The sequence below is a fragment of the Callorhinchus milii genome, unplaced genomic scaffold (assembly GCF_018977255.1).
Source record: "Callorhinchus milii isolate IMCB2004 unplaced genomic scaffold, IMCB_Cmil_1.0 Scaffold29, whole genome shotgun sequence".
Taxonomy (NCBI): Eukaryota; Metazoa; Chordata; class Chondrichthyes; order Chimaeriformes; family Callorhinchidae; genus Callorhinchus; species Callorhinchus milii.
Window position 1 is genome coordinate 2,223,331 of NW_024704770.1, and position 24,119 is coordinate 2,247,449.

The window sequence follows — 24,119 nt, forward strand, 5'->3', positions numbered from 1 at the left end:
GAGAGAACCTGGGTTCGATTCCCGGGCGGGTCGGGTTAGGGTGAAACATTGGACAGGTTTCCTTACTCCACACACACACCTCTGCCCACACACAGACAATTCACTTTACCGAGTATCCCGTGAAGCGCTTTGAGACGTCTCGAAGATGTGATAAGGCGCTATATCAAATTCAAGGATTATTATTATTATACACACAGTGCAGGAAGTAATGTGACATTGCCATTTGAGATTTGAGTGAATACCAGAGAGAAATACTGTAGCCTGTTGCTGTCCACCTCGCCCTCCCTCCATCTACAGAGAAAGTTGGTGGCTTCGGGAGAGAGGGAGAGAGAGGGATGGGGATATGACACACATGTGAAGGAAAAGCATTGGACTTAGGATGGGAGGAAAGTGGGCAGAATGCAGGAGGCCAAGTCATCATGACTCATTTTCACACACTTCCTTGCAGCTGTCGGTAGACAGACACAAGCCAGAGTGACCCTCCTCAGTCTCTCTGAGCCCCTGGGTCAATGGAATAGTTTGGGTCAGACTGGGGTCCTTACAAACCACAAGGTCAGCGGTTCAGAGCTGGCCAGAGTGCCTTTGGGCTACGGAAGTTAGGCTCCTGATTGTTGTTGGGTGACAGTTGACGAACAGGGTTGGGCTTGCTGTATGATGCCTCCGGCAGCCAAACCGGCCCCTTTCCAGCTCCTTGTCTGGGCTCCCACATGAAAAGCTTCGCGGTAGCAAACCCCTAGCAAAAGCCTTTGCCATCAATAGCAATAATAATAATCCTTGCATTTGATACAGCGCCTCATCTCGTCTTCGAGGCGTTTGATAGAATATACTGTAAAGGGTAGTGACTGTATATTTTGTGTATATTAAACAAGGAGGGTGGAGAAAATGAGTAGAGAGATCTCCTGATCGCCAATCTGCCCACATTCAACTCGTTGCTGTAGCCCCTCATGTGAAAATACATATTTGTCATTTAGTATCATAGAACCACAGACCTGTACAGTACAGCCTTCTGGAGGCCATTCAGGTTTGCCTGTTCAGCTCTCTTAACAACAAATCAGATTTATTTACTGCAGCACCATCCTTCACACGGGGTAATATCATAAAACGCTTAATAAAAGAGCTCTCTATTTATCCCCACTCCCCTATCTCCCTCCCCTCCCCCCTCCCCGCGTATATTTCCATTTATAAAATAATTATCCAGTTCCATTTAAAAGCTATAATGTCTTCAACCAGTGATTTGGGGCTGGATGTTCCATGTCCTCTAACAATTTAAAATCTGACCTCTGCCTTTCGTTTAAATTGTTTTGCGCCCGGCCCGGGTGTCTGCGTCCGACACACACGGAAACCCATCACCGTGGCTTAAGAACCCAACTGAGAATTCCAGGCCTCCCAACCCACCACCTCCACATGGAGATTGCAGTTGGAACCGAATGCGCACTCTCTCTCTCTCTCTCTCTCTCACTCTCTCACTCTCTCGCTCTCTCTCTTCCTGGAAGGACGCTTCCTGCCTTAGCTAATTCCGGAGAGCATTAGGCGCAGGTTGGCGAGAGCCAAGGCTTTGGGGGTGGAGGGCGGCGGCGGTGGTGGGGGGAGTATTTGGGGGTAACCCCTGGAGTCTGACCAGTTACAACCACAGAGCTTGGCCATTGAGAGCGAGCGAGCGAGCGCGGGAGAGAGAGAGAGAGAGAGCGAGAGCGCTGTCTGGCCAAGCTTTCCTGCTCATGTACGTGATATAAAAAAGATTCCAAACGTCGTGTAAATTCCTTGAAATAGCCTCGAGATCCACGAAGGAAATAATCGTTGCTGTGGGACGCCGCGCGCGTGTGCGTGTGCGTGTGCGTGTTGCGTGTTGTGTGTGTCTGTGGAAAAGACACAGAGCAAGTGCAGTGGGGGAAGCCCTCTGGTGGAGATTGGGTGCACATTGGGGAGGAAGGTTTGGGCTGTGATCGTACGAAAGAGAGAGAGAGAGAGTGAGTGAGTGAGAGAGAGAGAGAGAGAGTGAAAGAGAGAGAGAGAGAGATATTAAGAGGAAACCAATCAGGTTAGTACAGGGCTGACATCACACCGTCTATTTAAGAAGTCATGGCAACTGATGAAGCCGCAGTGAAGCTTTGGAGACTGATGTGCGACTACGCACAGACAGACAGACAGACAGACAGACAGAGAGACACACAGACACAGACAGTGCGTGTGAGCCACAGACACCCCAACCAGAGCGCCAGCCTTCCCGCCGCAGCCTTTAACCCCTCGACCGGACAGAGAGAGAGAGAGAGAGAGACCCTTTCGACCGGGAGGGAAAGGGGAGGACTGGATTCTTGGCGCAGAGGGGGAAAAACGAGAGAGAGAGAGTGAGAGAGAGAGAGAGAGAGAGAGAGAGAGACGGTTTGGTTTGGCGTCGCCCTGAGAGCTGTCACCGAGTTGCGCGTCGGCGTCTCACACCGGGTACCGTTCGTTTGGGAAGTGGACTCTGGGGACCTCCATCCCATCACCTCCCGAGGAGCGGATTGTAGCCTCGAAACAGCTGCCCGGAGAGGAGAGAGAGAGAGAGAGAGAGGAGAGAGGAGGAGAGAGAGAGGAGGAGAGAGAGAGAGAGAGGGGAACCCTCCGGACTCGCCGCGGGGGGTCACAGGACCCGAAACCCCCAGTCCCGCCTTCGGAGCGCCTCCTTTCTATGTCTACGAAGATGGAGCAGCCCTTCTACCACGACGACGCCTTCCTGTCGGGTTACGGCCACGCGGAGTCGGGGCTACACGACTACAGCTCGAAGCTGCTCAAACAGCACAGCCTGAGCCTGAGCCTGAGCCTGGCCGACCCTTCCCGGGGGGGAGGAGGAGGGGGAGGAGGGGGAGGAGTGGGGGTGAAGCCGCACCTGAGGGCGGGCGGGGAGGACTACCTCCTGGGCAGCCCTGACGGGGGGCTCCTCAAGTTGGCCTCCCCCGAGCTGGAGCGGCTGATCATCCAATCGAGCAACGGGGTGATCACCACCACCCCCACCCCCACCCCGGGACCCCAGTACTTCTGCGCCCGGAGCATCACCGACGAGCAGGAGGGCTTCGCCGACGGCTTCGTGAAAGCCCTGGAGGAGCTCCACAAGATCAACCAGGCGCCGCCCAACGTGTCCCTGGCCAACCCGGGCATGGCCTGCCCCCCCCCGCCCCCCGGGGCGACCCCCGCCACCGCCACCACCGCCACCACCGCCCCCACCCGCCGAGCAGCCGTCTTCGGGGTCTCGGTCCAACCCGACATCCCCCCCGTGTACACCAACCTGACCTCGTACGCCTCCGGGCACAGTTACCCCACCGCCACCATCGGGTACCTGCCCCAGGTCCACCCGCCCTACCCCCCCACCACCACCACCCTCCTCCTCCTCCTCCTCCACCCACCACCACCACCACCAGCACCACCACCACCACACGCTGCCCCTCGGCCACCCCCGGCTCCAGAACCTGAAGGAGGAGCCGCAGACCGTGCCCGAGGTGCAGAGCCGCGGAGAGACCCCACCGCTGTCCCCCATCGACATGGAGAGCCAAGAGCGCATCAAGGCCGAGAGGAAGCGCCTGAGGAACCGGGTGGCGGCGTCCAAGTGCAGGAAGAGGAAGCTGGAGCGCATCTCCCGACTGGAGGACAAGGTGAAGAGCCTCAAGTCGGAGAACAGCGGCTTAGCCACCACGGCCTCGGTGCTGAGGGAGCAGGTCACCCAACTCAAACAGAAGGTCATGTCCCACATCAGCAGTGGCTGTCAGATAGTCCTGTCCCCCAAACTCCAGAGTTTCTGAAGAGCCTCTTCCTCTCCTCTCCTTCCTCCTCCCTTCCTCTCCTCCCTCCCTCTTCCTCCTCTTTCCACCGACAAAAGACAATTGTGATCACACTGGAAACTCAGAAACGAGAAGACTTAAAACTAGAAGGACTTTGATAAGACTTTTAGACACTGAAATGCGCTGCGAGAACGAGAGACCCGAACCCTTGGAGTCTGTCCTCATCAGTCAGAGACAATTGCAAAGGAGAGTGAGTGTATGTGTGTGAGTGTCTGTGTGTGAGTGTCTGTGTGTGAGTGTATGTGTGTCAGTGTATGTGTGTGAGTGTGTGTATGTGTGTGAGTGTGTACGTGTGTGTGTTTCGCTGTTCTTAAGAGACTGAATCTTTTCTCAACCCTTCACCGACTTCAAAATGTAAATTATTGTTCCTTTTCCTTAGTTTGTAACAAACTGATTTTTTTTTGACATTGGAATATATTTAAGTAAATGTTTTAAAAAAAAACCCCGTGAACTCTCGATGCGTTTCCCTCCGCACCACTTGTCTCTCTTTTTTTTTAACGTAGGTACAGATATACAGATAAATAGATGTTATAAATCACACAATTCTGTGGAAAAGAAAGCTGACATTCTGGTTTCCTGCATCGATGGCTTATCTGAGTTCTTAGAGAACTTGTGCGGCGGTTTCGATTTTTTTTTTAAAAAAAATGCACGGTCCGAAACTTCTTTGGAAGTTTCTACTTGTTGAGTCCTGTAGCTCAGTGGTTAAAAGCACTCGCCTGGCGAGCGAGAGGTCCTGGGTTCAACTCCCAGGCAGGGCGAAACCTTTGGCAAGTTTCCTGACTCCACACCCTTCTGGTTACCCAGCAGCAGGTAGGAACCCGGTTAATAGTCGATTGGCACATCGCTTTTCCGGTGGGTGTGGGGGGGGGGGGGTGGGGGGAGGGAGGGGGTAATAATTCCTTCCCATAAAAATAAATAAATAAAATAATGATTTGGGTCACTCAACCCACAACCGACTGCTTGTGGGAATGCCGTGCGCAATTGTCTGCCGGGTTTCACCCACAGAAACGTACAGTCAATTCACTTTACTGTATTACTCGAAGTGCTTTGCGACATCTCAGTGATGTGATGAGGTGCTACATTGCAAGGATTATTATTGTTCGGATGACATGAGGGCCACAAAGTCTCAAATCATAGTGATCGTCAATAATATATGGATAATTCAACACCTATGAACAAGGCATCATAAAGTGCTTCATGCTGTCAAGTGTAGTGACTGTGTGTGTTTGTCTGGCCAGATTTGTGCACAGCAAATTCCTGCAAACAGTCACAAGGTGAACGACCAATTTAACTAGAGGATTGTTGGCAAATGCCTTTAAGCATCCACTTGAATAGACAGACAGGACTTTGGTTTAACATGTCCAACAAGGCACGACTGCACTTGGAGATACTCTGAGCTCAAAGCCTGTTAACATTCGGCCTTCATCCTGACCCCCTGACCCCAGTGTCCCACAAACAGTCACGGAGGGAGCGACCAATTTTATCTGGGGGTTTATTGGCCAGGACTGAGGGAGAGAGGGAGAGAGATACTCCTCCGCACTGCTGGAGAACTTCAACGTCCGCCTGAACAGGCAGACGAGGAGAGAGATAAATAGTAAACAGTAGCGTGGAGTGAGACTCGGGTGTTGTTATATAATCAATTGGCAGACATCTGCAAAGAGTTTCTCTTAAGAGTCGTTGCCCATGAGCTATAAGGGAATGTTCTGCTGTTCCCTTCGGCTTCCGGCAGAGATCACTGTGCTTGGTTGTCTCATGCAGAACGGGGCGCAGAGCTGAGTAAGCAGAATACATCACTGCCTTCACCACAGATCCAGCTCTGAGTACGTTTTATGATTCTGAGTAATAACTATCCCTGTATTGAACACCGCAGCTATAGCGTTAAAGGGCTTCACAGTGATTCGCTCAATAATAATAATAATAATAATAAAAATCATCATCATCCTTGCATTTGATACAGCGCCTTATCACGTCGCCGAGACGTCTCAAAGCGCTTCGCAGAATAGATCGTAGAGTGAATCGATTGTACATTCTGTGCGCGAGACGTGACTGTGTATTTGTAGGCAAACGCCAGCAAGCAATTTGCGCACAGCAACGTCCCACAAACAGCTATGAAGTGAACGCATGATTTACCTGGAGGCCTGTCGGCCAGGAGATTGTAATAAGCACCCTCGCCATAACACCTCTTTGTCTGAAGCCCAACGATGTGGTGTTATTATTCCCCAGGCTTTATGAATAATGCAGCGCTATTAAAAAAAAGGTGGCTGACGAGAGGAAATACACTTGCAATAAAACAACAGAAGAGGATTTGTTGGCATGTCTCCCTTGCAAGAGTTGCTAACTCAGCTACCTGAGTGGAGTCATGTAGCTAAGTGATTAGAGCGCTCGCCTCGCAAGAGAGAGAACCGGGTTCGATTCCCGGAAGGGAGAAATGTTGGGCATTTGATTACACTCCACACACCTCTGTTTACTCAGCAGTGAGTAGGAACCCGGTTGTTAGTCAATTGGTGGAACGCTTTTCTGGAGGTAATAATTCCTTCAAAAAAGCAATAATAATAATAATAAATTGGTCACTCAATCCACGACTGTTTGTGGGACGCTGCTGTGCGCAATTGGCTGCACAGACCATTTCTGGCTCATCTGGAATACAAGCAGGGAGGGAGGAGAGGAAGGGATAAATAATAATAAATAATCATCCTTGCTTTTGATATAGCGCTTTTCAACATCTTTTAGATGTCTTTGTGGGCGAATATTTAATGGCGTTCACCAAAGGGAAGATCAGAGGTATTTTTAAGGGGGTTTTGAAGGCAGGAAGAGAAGCAAGAGAAAACCTTTGGGAAGAGAGTTAGTATAAATGGTGAGACGGAAGGCGTGAGGGCCCAGCAGAGATGTGGATACAGGAGAGACCGAACTGGGTTTAATCACCACTTTCTAGAGAGGAGATTTGGAAAAAACGTTCGATGAATCACAGTACAAAGAGCATTAATGTGACTGCAGGTTTCACCCTCGAAGAATCGTCGCTGGCTGAAGAGCTAGCTAATGCCCCTATGGTGGATATTTCACCCCCACAGAATGAGTGAAGAAACTTTCTTTTGAAAGCTGCTCACTCTATCAACTTTCCTCTTTCAGGCCATCCTCACACCTCCTCTACCCTCCACCTCTCTTGATTCCAACCTCCAGCTCGGGTGCAAACCCTTAACTGTCCAGCACCACGGGACGCGCTTCCGATGTGAAAGGTGCTGTGTCAATGTTCGATTCCCAGGCGTGGCAAAACATTTGGCACGATTCCTTACTCCACGTCTCTGTTTACCTAGCAATGCGTAGATATACAGTCAATACAATTTACAGTATATTCTGCGAGGCACTTTGAGACGTCTCAACAACGTGATGAGGCTTTATAATAATAATAATTTTAATAATTATAATAATAATAATTGTGGGGTCTGTGGCTCAGGGGTTAGAGCACTCGCCTTGCAAGCGAGACACCAGCGCTTGCTGGGCGAAACCTTGGGCAAGTTTCGTTAATCCACACGCCTAATAATAATCCCTCCAAAGCAAAACAGTAAAAAATTGGGCATTTTCAACCCTCGTCTGTTTGTGGGACGCTGCTGTGCGCAATTGGCTGCCGTGTTTCGCCCACAAATATACAGTCAATTCACTTTACAGTCTATTCTGTGAAGCGCTTTGAGACGTCGAGAAGATGTGAAAAGCGCTACATCAAAGTGTAAGGATTATCATTATAATAATGATCCTTACATTTGATACAGCGCCGTATCACGTCTTCGAGACGTCTCAAAGCGCTTCGCAGGATGCACTGTACAGCGAATTGACTGTACCTTTCGCGGGCAAAACGGGGCAGCCAATTCTATCAAGTGATTACCAAGGATTATCGTCGAAAAGATGTTGGGACTGATCCATTTCAGCTGCTTAAACAGTTAAACCGAAAAAAGGAACTCAAGAGAGAGGGAGAGAGAGAGAATTTCTCCAGATTAATGATGTCTGGAGTCAGGCCTGGCTTCTGGACTATTATTACAACACGCTGCGGTGAAACAAGAGCTGGCAGGAGAGAATACGCCGCCTTTTCCTGCCCTGCCCTGCCCTAAAACTGGTTGCAAAAAAAAAAGAGAAGGTTGCAACACTTCTGTGTGGGCGTGAGGCGAGGGGGAGGGGGGTGCCAGTGACGATTACGTGCGTCCTTGGGGCTTTCCTGCTGCTGTTCGGAAACCAGTCCATAAAAGGGCACGGAGAAAGAGCAAACGACGTCAGCAGGACTCGCTTTCCGGGAATCCCCGCCTACCTAGTATTTACGCAGAGCAAATGGGAGTTTCCAGCCTGCTGTTTTGTAAAGGGCACGTATAATCCTCAAAAGAGAGAGCGAGAGAGAGAGAGAGATTCAAATAGACTACTCGCCAAAATAAAAAAATCCATCGACCAAAAAAAAAAAGGGACGTTTCCTCTAAAATGTTCAAGTGTCGCTTTGTTTTATTTATCCGGGTCCGGTTCGGTTTTGCTTTGTCACAGGCCGCCTCTTGTTTCAAGCCGCCTTCCGTTTGCTGTGTGGCGTGATGACCGGCTCTGAGGTATTGATAACAATGACAACAATGGCGGCAGTGGCCTCCCGTTCGATAGAGCCGCCTAATCGCGTCATTGAGACGTCTCAAAGCGCTTCGCAGGACGCACCGTGACGTGCAGCGACTGTGTGTGTTGTGGGCGGAAGGTGGCAGCCGATTGCGCACAGCAGCGTTCCACGAACAATCATGGGTTTTTATTTTAATTTTGAAGGGATTATTGCCCCCAGAAAGCGATCCATCAATCGACTAACAACCGGGTTCCTACTGATCGCTCGACAAACATAGCTGTGTATGTGTGTGTGGAGAAAGGAAACTTGCCTAAGATTTTGCCCTGACCCGCCCGGGAATCGAACCCGGGTCCTCTCGCTTGTGACCTCTCGGTTAGGCGAATGCGGCTGTGAGCCTGGGGGGGTGGTGGGGGCTTGAGCTGACAGTCCAGGCTGTATGCTTGAGGCACTGTTGAGAGCGCTGCCCTTTGAATGAGAATTTCAACCAAGTCTCCCTGTTCAGAAAAAATTCCCTGGCACTTTTGGAAAATGATCTGGGGGTTTTAATCAGAACAACTGTACCATTTGGCAATGATCAGCCGCACAGCATTTCGAGACAGGTTAGGCTGGCTGCTTGTATTTGATATAATAATATTCCTTGCATTTGATTTAACCCCTTATCACGTCTTCAAGACGCCTCCAAGCGCTTCACAGAATATACCGTAAAGCGAATTGACTGTATACGCGGCAGCCAATTGCACACAGCAGTGTTCCACATACAGTCGTGGATTGAAGTGAGCAATTTATTAATATCTTATTCTGAAGGAATTATTACCCCCTGGAAAAGGGATCTGCCAATCGACCAACAACCGGATTCCTACTTTATATCGCGCTTTATCACATCGTTGCGATGTCTCAAAGCACTTCACAGGGTGTAGTGTAAAGTGGATTAATGTTGATGTTTTCTGCTCTGTGTAAGTGCCAGGATTATTACGATACCAACGCACAGGATGTATGAAGAAACTCAGACCTTATATGTACAAATGAGGAAATTAAATGATTTGGCTGTAGTTGCCATTGGCTGAGATTCCGATCTGTTCAGACCAGACCAGCGACTGAATGTTGGCCACAATGGGAGGTGCAGTCACTAACTGAGGCAGTGACAGTTTTATTTGTTTACTTTTAAAAAAACGTTTCAAAAATAAAGCAAGTTAACAATCAGCCTTTGTTCGGCTCCTGGCGGAAAGCTACCTCTTAAGAGGTCAGTTTATTCACTTCCTCTGGTGTCAGACTGCCTGCCAACTGCCCTGGTAACTGCAGCAATTAATAAGTGCCAAATCTCCGCAGAGAGATTTTTGTCCTGTGTTCTCACATCCTTCAAGTACTGGGTTGAACACGCGGGAGATATTTAACTCTTTCCAATCCATTGCTGGCGTTATTTACCTCTGGCATTAGTAATCCGTGAATACGAGACAGCGCCGTATCACGTCGTTGAGACGTCTCAAAGCGCTTCATAGGATATGCTGTGAAGTGGAGTGACTGTGTATTTTGTGGGCGAAACGCAGCAGCCAATTGCGCACAGCAGCGTTCCCCCAAGCAGTCGTGGATTGAATGACTTTTTTTTATTTGAATCGATTATTAACCCGTGGAAAGCGATCGGTCAATCGACTACCAACCGGGTTCCTACTCGCTGCTGGTTAAACAGAGTTAAATCAGTAAATCGGGTTTGAAACACAACCAGCTTCACCCATATTTGCAGTAACGATACGGCGATTGTTTTTAATTCCTAGTTTACCCGAAAAGCAGAACGAAGGAAGTTCACCGTTGTTTGAATACTTATCTCTGCTGGTAAACGTGCGCTTGTCAGATATTAAGCTGTTATCAAACTTGGTGTGGGATGTTTGTACAGTAATAGCAGAGAGAGGCAGATAGAGGCAGATAGTATCAGAGATAATACAAACGGTGACACAGTACAAACTCCAGCTTTGATGCCGGGTGGGAGAGTGATTGATTTCCTAGCAGCTTGACGTCCTCATCATCAACAACTCTGAAAGGGATCAGTCAGGGTCCGGGTCACAAAAAATCCCTCCACTTTTGACCCAGAGTACCCCGTGTTTTTTTTTGTGTATTCAGCCCTGTTGCACGTGAGCACAGCAGCAATGTCAGGAACTCTGCGAAGGATTGCTGTATTCTGCAGCTGAGAATTCACCTAACTGCGAGTGTGCGTATGTGTGTCTGCGTGAGTGCGCGCGGGTGTGGGCAGCAATGCAGTTTGTGTGAGTAAACTAGAACCTGATAGTGATAATAATAATAATCCTTATTGCATCATTGAGACGTCTCAAAGCGCTTCACGGAATACACTGTAAAGAGAACTGACTGGATATGTTTGCTACAAACAGATATAATATGCCTTAGCCACAGAGAAACTCGCAACAGAGACAGGAACTCGGGCAGTTTATTTTTAAAAAAGGGTACTAGCAGGAAAATACTAAATGCCAATAAACACTTCTCTCTCTTTTTTTTGATATAAAAAAAGCTCAAGGTTCCTTTTATCTGACTGCAATTTCAAACCGAACAGCATCAATGCGGTCGGCGTATGTCTGTGTGTGTGTGTGTGTGTGTGTGTGGTGAGAAAGAGAGAGAGATTGCTTTGAGGTGTGTGGTTCACAGTAATTTTTCCAACTACCTCCGTTTCTTACAGGAGGAAATAAATAAAAAAAAAGAGTTGAGTGGGACACCCCTAGATTCATCACCCTTTCCTTGTCCGTCTAACCTGGGTTAGTGTCCCTAACCCAACACGAAGAAAACAACAACAGCAACTTGCATTTAATGTAGCATCCCTCACAACAAGCATCAAAGGCAAGCAGTGGGGAGGAGTGGGATTTGTGCTTAAAGATCCTTGACTCTGTTGCATTCGTCACAAAATGACCCAGCTCCCCTCCTCCTCCTCCTCCTCCTCCTCCCTGCTAACATTCAAGTCGCCTTCAGCCCTGTTCCTCCTACAGATGTTGGCTTTCTAATGACGTGTTAGCGATGTCTATTTTCCCCCCAGTGCGTCTGACATGAAGGTGAAATACTCTGTGCCAGTACTCAGCCTCTGTACCTGCGTCAAAAGTGATGGAAGAGGCGTTTGTACTGGCGTTCTCTGCCTGGTTCCACTGCCACCCCCATCCCAACCGCTCCCAAACCCCCTCCCCACCAACCCTCCCTCCCCCCCTCTCTCTCTCTCTCTCCCCCTCCCATCCCCACCCGCTCGGATAATCAAAGCCTTTGAATGCTAACAAGGTCATTCATTGATGGTTTTTCTCGCTCTTTCAAAATGGCTGTATCATCTGAAATTTCATGTACCATAAATTTCTGGTATACGTTGATGAGGTGATCTATGAATCTCACTCTTTAACTGATAGATTCTCCCAGTGATGTGCCTGTAAATCGCATCTGACTGTATAAATATATGTATATACTCAAGGCTGTAGCATTTATTCAACTCCCGCCGCCCTATCCACCACCGCTCCCTCCCCCCACCCACCACCTGGCTTGGGCGTCAGACCCCACCACTGTCAAGCACTCCTGCCACGTGGTGTAAATGCAAGCTGTTGTTGCTGTCATTGAACCCTTTCTTACCCTGCAAAGCCTCTTGGTTTTGGCCTTAGGACCCATGTTCCAATGGGTCGGCCCGGACAGTGGGGGAAAATCTCTTCCGTCTCCGTACCGGGCTATGGGATCTTTTAATGCTTTCCCAGCTATGTCACTGGGGCTTCACCGGACTGGGCAGTGTTCTCTGTCAGAGGAGTGGCGAGGGAGCTTTCAATGGCTGTGGTGTCCTCAGGCTAGGGGAGGGCCTGAACCACTGGAAGATAAGTGTCTGCAGTGGGCGTTGGCGTTGGCGTTGGCTGGGGTTGGAATGGGATTTGGTTGTCCTAGTTAAGTCATGTGCCAACACCCTTGTGTATAATGGCTACCAGGGTGCGGTCAGAGGGTTGATGCTTGGGGAGTGGCACATAAAGGCAGAAAAGCGCTATAAATCTAACCAGTGCAACTCCCTAACACTCAGCGTGACACTGTAGCAAACGGAAGAAATATTTTGTAAACACAATAATTAAATAGCTGTTGGAACTGCAAAAAGTTACTTTCAATCCGAGGTTAAAATGTTGCAAACTTTTGTGTTAATGGCTATACCATCAATTGGGAACGAGTGAACCAATTTATTTTATTTTTTTTGGAAAGAATTATTACTCCCGGAAAAGCGATCCACCAATCGACTAACATCCTCCTTACTGCTGGGTAAACTGGAGTAAGGAAACTTGCCCAACATTTCACCCCGCCAGAAATCGGACCCAGATCTCTCGATTGCGAGGCGAGCGCCTTTCCACATCTTCGAGACGTCTCAAAGCGCTTTCGCAGAATATACTATAAAGCGAATTGGCCGTATATTTTGTGGGCGATTGTGCAATGTTAGCAGTCAGGAAGAGCTGAGAGAATTACGGAGATGGGCCAAGAAAGAGATGGCAGATAGAGTTTAGTGCAGATGTATGTGTGTCAGTTGAGGCAGATTTGGCTGCAGGAAATGTTAAGCAGTGTACATTCCTTGGTGAGCCGAGGAATGAATGAAAGTCACAGAGATAAACATTGCGCTCTCTCCAGCCAGTAGCAATGAGAATGAGCTCATACCAATCATGCCTGCTTTACACAAAGCTTTTATAAGAATCTGTGCAGTTAACATACGGCCTTTAATGTCAAAATATCTCAAAAACACAGGTAAGTGCTAGTTCCAAGGCAGTTGATTTACACACAGTGATGTCCCACAATCAGCCCTGAAAGGAATGGCCAATTTTATCTTCGGATGAGACATTATAAACCGAGGTCCCGAAGGTAAAGATCCCACGGTGCTATTCGAAAACAGAAGGGAGCTTTTCTCTCCCGGTTCCCTGGCCAACAATTCCCCAAATAAAATCGGTCACTCCCTCCATGGCTGTTTGTGGGACGCCGCTGTGTGCGAGCTGGCTGCCGCATTTCGCCAACAAAATATTCAGTCGATCCACTTTACCTGTGAAGCGCTTTGAGACGTCTCGACGATATAAGGCGCTGCAAGAATTATTATTATGATTATTATTGGCCACAACATCAGGAGAAACTCCCTTCTCTTTTCAGATAGCGTCCTGGGATGTTTAAGATCCAACTGGTATTCAGAGAATTTAGCTTTAATAGAGTAGCTCACACCAGCAGCGGCTGGATGGGCCTCTTTCATTGTCCGTTTTTGATACAGGTTTACACAGAATTGCAGGTCAATATCCAGCAAAATACTACATTAAGTGGATCTTTGTTGTCAGAGCGCTCCCGTGTGGTTAAAAAGGGCCATATCATGTCTCCAAATACAACAGTGAATTTGTGCAACAGCACCTCCTGGAGCTATGATTATTGTTTGTATAATACACAACTGCATGTCACGTAGCACATATCATGTGAACTCTTAGGTCAAGTCAACTAACCACATAGGACCTTTGAGTCAGTGACCTTCCAGTGTGTTTTAGCCACAAAGACGTCAGGGGAGGAATTTGGACACCCCATTTGTAAGCTCTCACCCCCACCCCCACCCAATTTCCCAGCAAGGCAAAAAAAGTCACTTGCTAAATTTCTCTGAATACAATCGCAGCCGTAATCTTCCCATACCATCCGTTTGAGATCAGCAGACACACGAATAATCTCATATCACATACAGGAGTCCTGTAGCTCAGTGGTTACAACACTCGCCTCGCAAGCGAGAGACCTGGATTCGATTCCCAGCAGCAGGCAAAAGCTTGGGCAAGTTTCCTTACTCCACCCGCCTGATAATAATCCCTCAAAAAAAAAAAAAATTTGTCACTTCAATCCACGACTTCTTTGTGGGACGCTGCTGTGCACAATTGGCTGCCGTGTTTCACCCACAAAATGTACAGTCAATTCACTTTACAGTCTATTCTGTTAAGTGCTTTGAGACGTCTCGAAGATGTGATAAGGCGCCGTATCAAATGCTGTAGAATATACTGTAGAGTGCAAGTGACTGGAGTGTTTTGTGGGCAGAAATTTTAGCTGATTACAGCAGTTACCCCAACGCACACTCTGGGCTCCGCCCGAGCCTTGGCTCTCGACAACCTGTCCCCCATTCTGCCCGGAATTAGATAAGCAGGATATGTCCCTCCAAAGCGAGAGAGAGAGAGAGAGAGAGAGAGAGAGAGTGCGTGCATCCCATATCTCTGGGATTTCCATGTGGAGGTGGGATGCATTGACTTCTCAGCTTGGTTTGGAGTCTATTAAGCAACGGTGACGGGTTTCTATGTGTGTCAGACACCCGGCTGACCAAAAAGATCAGCAAAAACTCCTCTGCGCACACAGATAAGGCACGGCAACATGGCAATACAGTCAGCCAGTGAGGAGGTCTTGCAGGATGCAAGACACATTGCAACTGCAGCTGAATTTAACTGGAAGATGGTTAGATGATGGATTAGAACTATGGTAACAGGACATTGCAGCTGATCCAGTTTGAATATTCATACTGTATTCTGGACTGTGTGTGTGTGTTATACCTCAGTGGACATGTTATTTGATCTAGACAACAGGTGTAACCTAATACTTTCCTTTACTTCCAACACATTTATGGTGAAGGTGTTAGTGGAGGGGAGGGCGGGGGGGGGGAAGAAATTCCACTTCGTTTTTTTTATTTACTCTATTTTCTCAACATTTCAGAGCTTCCAAATGTTTGGCAAATTGTTGAGTAAATTTGTTTGCCAAATGAATTCAGTGCAGTGGGTTCAAGAGCAGTTAGAACTAATATTTGGAAGAGTTCGGGAAAGATTTCATAAAGTCAGATTCATATATGAAAGGTGACCAAAAAGTCACGACACCATTACAATGTCTAATAAGTCTTAAAAGAAATGGGTGATTTTTTTAAAGATAATAGGCTTTTGGGTAACAATAATAATAACTATTAGTAGTAATAATAATCTTTGCATTTGATATAACACCTTATCACCTCTTCGAGATCGCTCAAACGCTTGAAAGGATACTGTAAAGTGAATTGACTGTATTTTGGGCAAAACACAGAAGCCAATTAATTGCTCACAGCAAGTGTCCCACAAACAGTCGTGGAGACTGAGTGAAGGAACTATTACCCCCGGAAAAGTAATTCGCCAATCGACTAACAACTGGATTCCTACTTACTGCTAGGTAACCAGAGGCGTGTGGAGTACGGAAAACTTACCTGACGTTTCGCCCGGCCGGGAAACTAATCCAGGTTAGAGTGCTCTAACCCACTGAGCTTCAGCACTCCAAAATAGGGTAGATATCACGACTTTTGGGTCACCATATAATGTTTAATCTTTTAAAAATGGAGGGGATGAAAATATGACGCCGACAATAGTCAGGTTTCCTCATTTATTTAATTCAGTCTGACACAGAGCGTACAAAACTTTCGACAAGAGACCACAGGACAGCATTGTTTCGAGCACATTCAGATGCGTTTGATGCTGAACAGTCACCACTCCTAGAGTGTAACATTTCTATATGGTCCCTAAAAATATCTATGTATCTCTACAACAAAATGCAACGTTCAAGTGCTCATCAGCTTCAGTTTATACAAGTTTGCAACACCCTAACTCTTTGCAAAGTATTCTTTACTGTCTTTCACGTTAGGCTTGATTGTGTCTTTCCCAGGTTTCCAACCAGCCGGGCAAACTAGGAGAGAAACAGATGAGTGTTTAGATATGTTATTAATATAACCCTTCACTATGCAAGGATCTCACACCAATACAGTTGGCCACTTATAGACAGCATCAAATTCATCTAGACCCATACTCATTCAGGTAATAATCCCTCCAAAAAAAGGGTCATTATTCCTTCAAAAAAANTTATTATTATTATTTGGTCACTCAATCCATAACTGTTTGTGGGGACACTGCTGTGCGCAATTGGCTGCCGCGTTTCGCCCACAAAATATACTGTCAATTCACTTTATAGTGTATCCTCTAAAGCGCTTTGATAAGGATTATTATAATGATATAGGTCACCCCCCAAGTGATCCAGGTTAAGTCACGTTCAAAACTCACCCGTCTAAACAGCGACCTTACCTTCTCCATGTGCGTCAGTGAATTGGAATGCTTGAACCAGTCTCAGGGTTTCTTCCACACAACGGCCAACCGGGAGGTCATTGATTGTAATCTGTCGCAAGATACCCTTGTCGTCAATGATGAACAGCCCCCTGAACAGAAAAGGGGAAAGGTTAAACGAGATACAAGCCAAAGCTAGAAGTTATTGTGATCGGATATCCAGATAGAACACGCTCGTTGGCGGGACGCTGCTGTGCACAATCGGCTCTTGCCTTTCGCCCGTAAAATACGCAGTCAATTCACTTTACAGAAGATTCTGCCAAGGGCTTTGAGACGTCTCGAAGACGTGCTGAGGCGGTGTATCAAATGCAAAAATTATTATTATTTTTCTCGTGCCATACAGAAATACGCCACTGGCTGGTTAGTTGATGTTCCCGCAATGATACATGCAATTTTAATGGTTAAAAACTCAACAATCTAACCTGTAGGCAATTCCTTCATCTTTCTTCAGAACACCATAGTCCTCAGAGATGGACTTAGTCAGGTCAGCAACGAGCGGAATCTGCATTCGGCCAATACCACCCTGTTTTCGTGGAGTATTGGTCCTAATAAATAGAAGGGACAGATAGGTGACATCTCTTAGCGAAGTCAACGTTCATCCATCGGGGACGACCAAGGCATTGATGTAATTCAACAACGAATGACATTCACACAGCGACGGTTACGTCAGGAAGATGTCCCAAGGCGCTGGACAGTCAGGGAGCTTGTGTTTGGGATCAGGAAGGGTGGAGAGCAGGTGTAGGATCTTGAGACAAGGCGGGTCTTGAAGGAAGCAAGGGAGGGGGCGAGGCGGAAGGACTGTGGGATGGAGTTCCAGAGAGTGAGGGCAGAGAGGCTGAAGGGCCGACCGCCAATGGTGGGGTTAGCGAGGTGGGGCATGTGAAGCAGGCTGGAGCCCGCTGGGCGGACTGTTTGGTAGGGAGTTATGGCAACTTCATTCAGCTGGAATGAAGGCAAAAAAGACCGGGAAGGAGGGGGCAAGATGGAGGGATTGAGGGAGAGTATTTCAGAGCTTTGAGGGCTAATGGCATGGAGGGCACAAGAGACAAGCAGAAGGCCGGAGACGACCGAGCGGAGATGACGACTAGTGGTGATTAGTAAGCAGGTCGGAGGGGTAGGGAGGTGTCAGGGCATGAGGGGATTTGAAGAAGAGTGTGAGGATTTTCAAAATCAATCCGTTCAGGGATAAGGAGCCAGTGGAGCCTGGCGAGGGTTGGGGTGATGGGGGGGGGGAAAGAGTTTAGTGCTTACCAAGCCAAGTGGCTGAAGTGAGAGTCCGTGGATGCCCCAATCACTTCACAGTTGATCTTTTTAAAATCTTCGGCGCGATCACTGAATGCAATGATCTCGGTTGGGCAGACAAAGGTGAAGTCAAGAGGGTAGAAGAAGAAGACAACATACTTCCCTAGGGAGTGAATAACAACAACAAAGGACATTTACACGGCACCTTTCACATCAGGAGGACTTCCCAAAGCGCTGGACAGTCAGGGATCCGCAACCGAACTAGGGGTTGGGATCAGGAGGGGTGAAGGGCGGGGAGGGGAGGGGTAGGAGGGTGACAGTTGACAGAAAGCACAGTCAATTACTACTGCATTGGGTTTGGGTGAAGCTAAAACTGTTGAGGAATCCTGTAGCTCAGTGGTTAGAGCACTCGCCTCGCAAGCGAGAGGACCTGGGTTCGATTCTCGGGCAGGTCAGAGTTGGGCAAGTTTCCTTACTCCACACACACACACACACACACACACACACGCGCGCCTCTGTTAACCAAGCAGTAAGTAGGAACCCACTTGTTAGTCGATTGGTGGATCGGTTTTCCGGGAGGTAATAAACGGTTTAAAAAAAGATAATCATAATAATTTAGTCACTCAATCCACAACTGTTGATGGGACACTGCTGTGAGAGATTGGCTACTGAGTTTCACCCACAAAATATACAGTTAATTCGCTTTCCAGTATATTCTGTGAAGAGATAGACTGAGCCCAGCCTAGATTAGCCTATTCCCCGAATCACACCGACTGCTCCTTTACCTTTGTAGCTGGACAGTTTGAGGTCCTGGAACTCTCCATTGGGCATCACAGCCTTGGCAGTGAAGTCAGGAGCTTGTTGGCCAATTTGGGCTTTTCCTGCTGACATTTTCGAGAGTTACTGCAGGGAAAGAAAACGAGAAGCTCAGGTAGGAAGAGTTGGCTTAAGTCTCGCAATGCAGCTGTTCAAAGTAGTTTGAGGAAACAGCCTTTTGTATTCCTTCCTGCCCATACCCACACTTCCAGTTGGTCACAAGATAACATAAACAACTTGCATTTGCAACAACAGCAGCAACAAGATTAGATTTGTATAGCGACTTTCACGTCAGGAGGATGTACCAAGGCGCTGGACAGTGTACAGTACTTCAGACCCGAGCTGGGGTCAGGGAGGGAGAAGGGAGGGGAGGGTGGTGACCGATGGCATGGTTCTTGTTCACATTCAACTGTAGGAAATTTGCCCTCATCCAGGACTTGAAATCCGACAGCAGTGGTCCTGGAGTTGAGGCCTTTCACAAGGATGTCCCAAGGCACTGGACGGACAGTCAAGGATTTGGACCCGAGCTGCGGGGGGAGTAGTTGAGATCAGGAGAGGGTGGAGGACGGAGTGGGGGTGGGAGGAGGGTAGGAAGGTGACCGAAGGCATGGTCGAAGAGGAGGGTCTCGAGACAGGTCTTGAAGGAGGCGAGGGAGGGAGCGAGATGGAGGGGCTGTGGGATGGAGTTCCAGAGGGTGGGGGCAGAGAGGCTGAAGGTCCGACCGCCGATGGTAACAACAAAAAAGATCACCCAAAAACTTGTGGGTGCAGTGGGATGGGGGGGGGAATGGTTGGGTCAAATGGGGCTAATCAGAGTGTGTTAGCAAACGGTGCTGGGGGAAAAATGAGAGAGGGGGAGAGGAGAAACTCAAGTCCTTGCAGGAAGGCTGAATAGAACACGTGCTTTTTGTGCATTACAATTAGAAGGTGAGTGCACCGTTCTGCAGATGCCTTTCCGTTTATAGGACATTTAGATCAAATGGAGTTCATGCAAATGGCTTCAGCATTTTCCTTTCATGTCAGTCCAAGTCCCGTCACTGAAGCACATCAAACAGCTGCTCAAGTATTAACCCTTTGGGGACAGACAACAGGGTCTGGTGGTTGGTTGCTAAGCAATGCGAGGGACGAGAAATGACGAGGGAAAGTTTCAAAGCAATCCTCCCGAGAGGGGAGGGAAAGAGGGTGGTTTGGGGAGAAAGGATCTTTCAGAAGGTTAACCAAGGCTGCAATTGCATAATAATAATCCTCGCATTTGATACAGGGCCTTATCACGTCTTCGAGACGTCTCAAAGCGCTTCACGGAATACACTGCAAAGTGTAGCGACTGTATATTCTGCGGGCGAAACGCAGCAGCCAATCGCTCACGGAAAACAGCTTGAAAGCTTAGCTGCCAATTTTGGGCAGAGGGAGCGAGCAGTTTACAAGCAGATAGCGAGAGAGTTTGCTCCGTGGTGATAGAGATTACAAGTTAGGGTGGAGCAGGGTGACGTGAGGGGATAGGCCGACTACACACAGTGCATGATTGTGTGTTCAGTTGAGAAACATTATATAGGCTTATTAAATAGGCTTATTAAAGCAGCCACTGCCTAATTAATGCAAAGTAGACAAAAAAAAGTTACTGGTTTGCAGGTTTTGCTCAAAGTCAGTTGGCTGTAAAGAGAGCCTCTGAAGTCTGATTGAACTACACGGCGATCAGGGTCAGAGTGTCCAAAGTACAACCGTTTTATTGAACGTTGCATTTCTACATAGCTGGGGAGCACTTAAAGGCAAAGGCAAAGACGCCTTGCTAGGCTAAGCTTCCTCCGATTATCTAGACCAGATTATCTGGGAAACGCGGGGTGCGTGGGTTAGAGATACACTTTGTGTAACAACCTCCAAGTCAAATCTCACTTGAAACATCTTGGTGTTGTGTTCACCACCGGCCTTTTTCTCCCCACACAACATTCAAGACTTGGGTTTCATTTAAATTTACTGTGCAACTAAACTTGGTCTCCTTACACCAAACAATGACTTAATTCATTTTCGGAGCGCTCAAATTTCATTCCCAAGGCCCAGCGCCACACAGCCAAGGCCACAAATCTCCGAGCTGCAAGATACAATTGGATAAATAAATAAAATACTTGCATTTAACGCGCCTTCGAGACGTCTCAAAGCGCTTCACAGAATATACTGTGAAATGAATGGACTGTGTATTTTGTGGGCGAAACCCGGCGGCCAACTGCGCACAGCGGCGTCCCCGCGAACAGCCGTGGATTGAGTGACCAAATGATTTTTTTTTGAAAGAATTATTATTACTTACTCCTCATGAGGAGCTGGATAAGTACTCAATTACACCAGATTGAAACATAAAGGCAAGCTTCAACACATCGGTTTGATATAGAAGCTAGTTTCTCCTTAGGCCGCTGAAGCAGAAAGCTACCTCCGCTATCTCCTTTCTAAGGTAGAACTTGTAACGTGTCCCTTAGCTTATTGGTTAGAGCGCTTGCCTTGCAAGCGAGAGGATCTGGGTTCGATTCCCCCGGGGCAGGGTAAGACCTTAGGCAAGTTTCCTTACTTGCACACGCCTTGGTTTACCGAGCAAGTAAGTAGGAACCTGGTTGTTAGTCGATGGGCGGATCGCTTTTCTGGAGGCAATAATTCCCTTAAAAAATAAATTAAAATAACAATAATTGTTATAATAAACTGTTTGTGCGTCGCTGCTGTGTGCAACTGGTTGCCGTGTTTCGCCCACAAAATGTACAGGCAACTCACTTTACAGTATATTCTGCGAAGCGCTTTGAGACAGACGCCTTGAAGACGTGATAAGGTGTGACATCGAATGCAATGAACATTAATAGTATTACGAGGGAACTATTCCTCTTTTTGGTGCATTAACGAAAATCCGGAGTTCACAAGCAGAACCGTGACTCAATTTGCCAGTCACAAGGCAAGTTAGTCCACAGTATAATTTTTTTTAATAGTCATGTCTGTGGCTACCTCTGTTTTTTTTAAAAAAGGTAAAAATCACTCCCCCCCCCCCATTTCAAACCCACACTCCCCAACTGAGCTACTTAAATCCCCCCACCCCCACCAAAAAAAAGACTGAGTTTTCCAGCCCCACATTTTAGCCATTATCTTGATTTATTTTAGTCAGTAAAATAATTTATTTATTTGCTTATTAGGGGGAAAAAAGTCAGTATTTTCAAAATACATTGATTTAATTTACTTATGCGGGGGGGGAGAAAGTCAGTAGAGTCAAGAGATCAGATTAACAAGGGGTGGGGGGGGAGATATTCAGGCACTTTTATTCTTGGTGTGTGTGGCCATTTCGCAAATGTATTGTTCAGCAAATGGCTCGTTATATATTTACCCAAATTCGCCCAAATGTTGTTCTGAACAATGTCGCCACACAAATAAAAACAAAACATGATTACACACTGCAGACCTTTTTTTTGGGGGTGAGGGCGGGGGTTTCGAGATAGAAATCAGGGGCCAGAGAAGGGGGTTTGGGGGAGGACAGAGAGGAGACAGAATAAGGTTCTTCAACAGGAAATGTGGGATTTAATAAGAGATTTGCTCAGAAGATACTCTCCAGGAAGTGCAAACCTCGATATTATTTAAACAACACTTTAAACCATCCACAAAACGCGGATACAATGTAGTCAGTCGCCTTTAGGCCACCTCTTGTTTATTTTAAATAAAAATGGCTTTTTTTCCCCGATTTCAAGCCCAGATACACTCTCTCCCCCTCTCTCTCTCTCTCCCCCCCCTCCACCCCCCAACTGAACTCCTCAAATCCCCCCCCAAAAAAAGACCTAAAGTTTCATTATCTCAAGTTATTATTTCAAAATCAAAACACTTTCAGCAGCAGCAGTCAATGCAGAAAACTGGCTTTTGTTACCCCCCCAAAAAATAGAGAGAAAGAGAGAGATCGGACGTTAAGCAAATGGTTGTATTTGAATTAGGGGGGAAAACAATGAGGTTGTGCTTAAATTAAGGGGTTATGAGTGAGATAGAGGCAGACTCTGAGCTTATAATAATAATAATAATAATCCTTGCATTTGATATAGCGCTTTTCACGTCTTCCAAAGCTTGTACTTACTGTGGTGCTCACCCGTTGCTGATACTGACGAGACGTCTCTGCTCTCTCTCTCTCTCTCTCTCCCCTCTCTCTCTCTGTGTGTGTGTGTGTCTCCCCCCTGTGTTAACGGATGCATCTCGCGAGGTTAAGTCTTCAGCATGATTCAGCACATTCACAGTTTTAAAGCAACAGGACATCCAGATTGCCAACCTCATGGTGACTCTGCCTTTACAAATGGCTCACGTACCAACCCCTCTGTGTGTGTGAGTGTGTGTGTCTCTCTCTCTCTGTGGCTCACTCTCTCAGTTGGGCCACGCTTGACATACATGTCCCAGACTGAATCTCAGCCCTGGATTGAGACCTGCCCGTTCGTAACATTGAACCCCCCCCCCCTCCACCCCCCCAACGGATCAGCCGCTCGTACTTTCGCCCACAAAATACGCAGTCGCTACACTTTTCCAGTACCCTCTGCCCGAGCGCTGTGAGAGGTCTCGAAGACGTGATAAGGCCTCGTGTCAAACCCGAGGAATTTTAGTAGGATTTTTGTAAGGTTTATTGCTGTGGCCGCTGGGCCATGGTCGGTGTCGGTTCTTTGAGCTCTGGTTCAGCCCAGCTCGGGTCCAAAGCCCCGACTGTCCAGCGCCTTGGGACGTCCTCCCGAAGTGAAAGGCGCTGTGCAAATGACACTCGTTGTGGTGGTGGTGGTGGTTGTTCACGTCCGTTGCGAAGCCCCTTCAGCAGAGGGAAGGAAAAGAACATCCTTGACCAAACAGAACAAGTGTTTAACGCTGAATGGCTAAGACTTGTTGCTAAGTCAGGTGTTAACTGTAGCCAAAAGGCACATTAAGCTGTGTGAGACCGATAGCGGCCTGGTATCATTGTGATAGGAACGCATTGATGTATGTGACTATCTGCCTTCCCAAACATTTAAGCGACTTAAAGCTGCAACCAACGTTATTTAACTGACAAAACGCCAGACCCCCCCCACCCCAACGCACCTTCATGCCCTCGCACATCCCCACCCTCCTCCTCCCTCATTCCCCCACCCGCTGCCTCCTCCGGCCTCCTAATTGTCCCTCGTCCCCTCCGCTCCACCATCTTCAGCCTCCAAGCCCCGGAACTCTGTCACTCTCTCCCTCACTGCACTCTACAGCATATCCTGTGAAGCGCTTTGAGACGTCTCAGTTAATAAGGACCATTGACGTTGGCCGACTTTCCTCCTGTACAATTGATCGAGTCATGATTAACTAGATGCTCAAACCCTTGCTCGCAAACCAGCACAGAGGCTTCTGCCACGCCCTGAAGCTCTAGAACTCTCTCCCCCAATCCCTCCAAGGGCCTTGCCCCTTCCTTCCCCACTTTCAAATCCCACCTAAAGATCTTCCTTTTTGATCGTGCTTACGGTCACCACTTCTCCCAGTCTGGGCTAACGTTCTCCGGAAAGAGGGGTGCGAAGTGGAGGGATATTGTGGGGAGAGAGTTCCAATGCTTTG

The 24,119-nt window shown here is 47.7% G+C and overlaps 2 protein-coding genes and 1 non-coding gene across 5 annotated transcripts; 2 read left to right on the plus strand and 1 right to left on the minus strand.

Moving 5' to 3' along the window:
- Positions 1-2,022: 2,022 nt before the first annotated feature.
- On the plus strand, positions 2,023-4,044 carry junba (JunB proto-oncogene, AP-1 transcription factor subunit a). The gene is given in 2 exon segments (XM_042344653.1): positions 2,023-3,388; positions 3,390-4,044. Coding segments are annotated over 2 exon segments (1,104 nt in total). The 5' UTR covers positions 2,023-2,668; the 3' UTR covers positions 3,774-4,044.
- Positions 4,045-4,496: 452 nt separating this feature from the next.
- Positions 4,497-4,571, plus strand: trnaa-ggc. The gene has a single exon. It is a non-coding gene; the product is annotated as a tRNA-Ala (tRNA).
- An 11,192-nt stretch (positions 4,572-15,763) lies between these two features.
- Positions 15,764-22,743, minus strand: prdx2 (peroxiredoxin 2). 3 transcript variants are annotated; one of them, NM_001292568.1, is given in 7 exon segments: positions 15,765-16,077; positions 16,470-16,600; positions 16,931-17,053; positions 17,760-17,913; positions 18,536-18,653; positions 21,264-21,265; positions 22,648-22,735. In NM_001292568.1, coding segments are annotated over 5 exon segments (597 nt in total). In that variant the 5' UTR covers positions 18,642-18,653; positions 21,264-21,265; positions 22,648-22,735; the 3' UTR covers positions 15,765-15,994.
- Positions 22,744-24,119: the final 1,376 nt, after the last annotated feature.

Excerpts from the sequence above, each read along its gene's own strand:
- prdx2 (XM_007907152.2), bottom strand. The coding sequence starts at position 18,641 with ATGTCAGCAGGAAAAGCCCAAATTGGCCAACAAGCTCCTGACTTCACT. Across the intron at positions 17,914-18,535 it reads CAAACTGTCCAGCTACAAAG|GGAAGTATGTTGTCTTCTTC; the intron begins GTAAAGGAGCAG and ends TTCACTCCCTAG. Across the intron at positions 16,601-16,930 it reads GATGAAGGAATTGCCTACAG|GGGGCTGTTCATCATTGACG; the intron begins GTTAGATTGTTG and ends TTTTCTGTTCAG.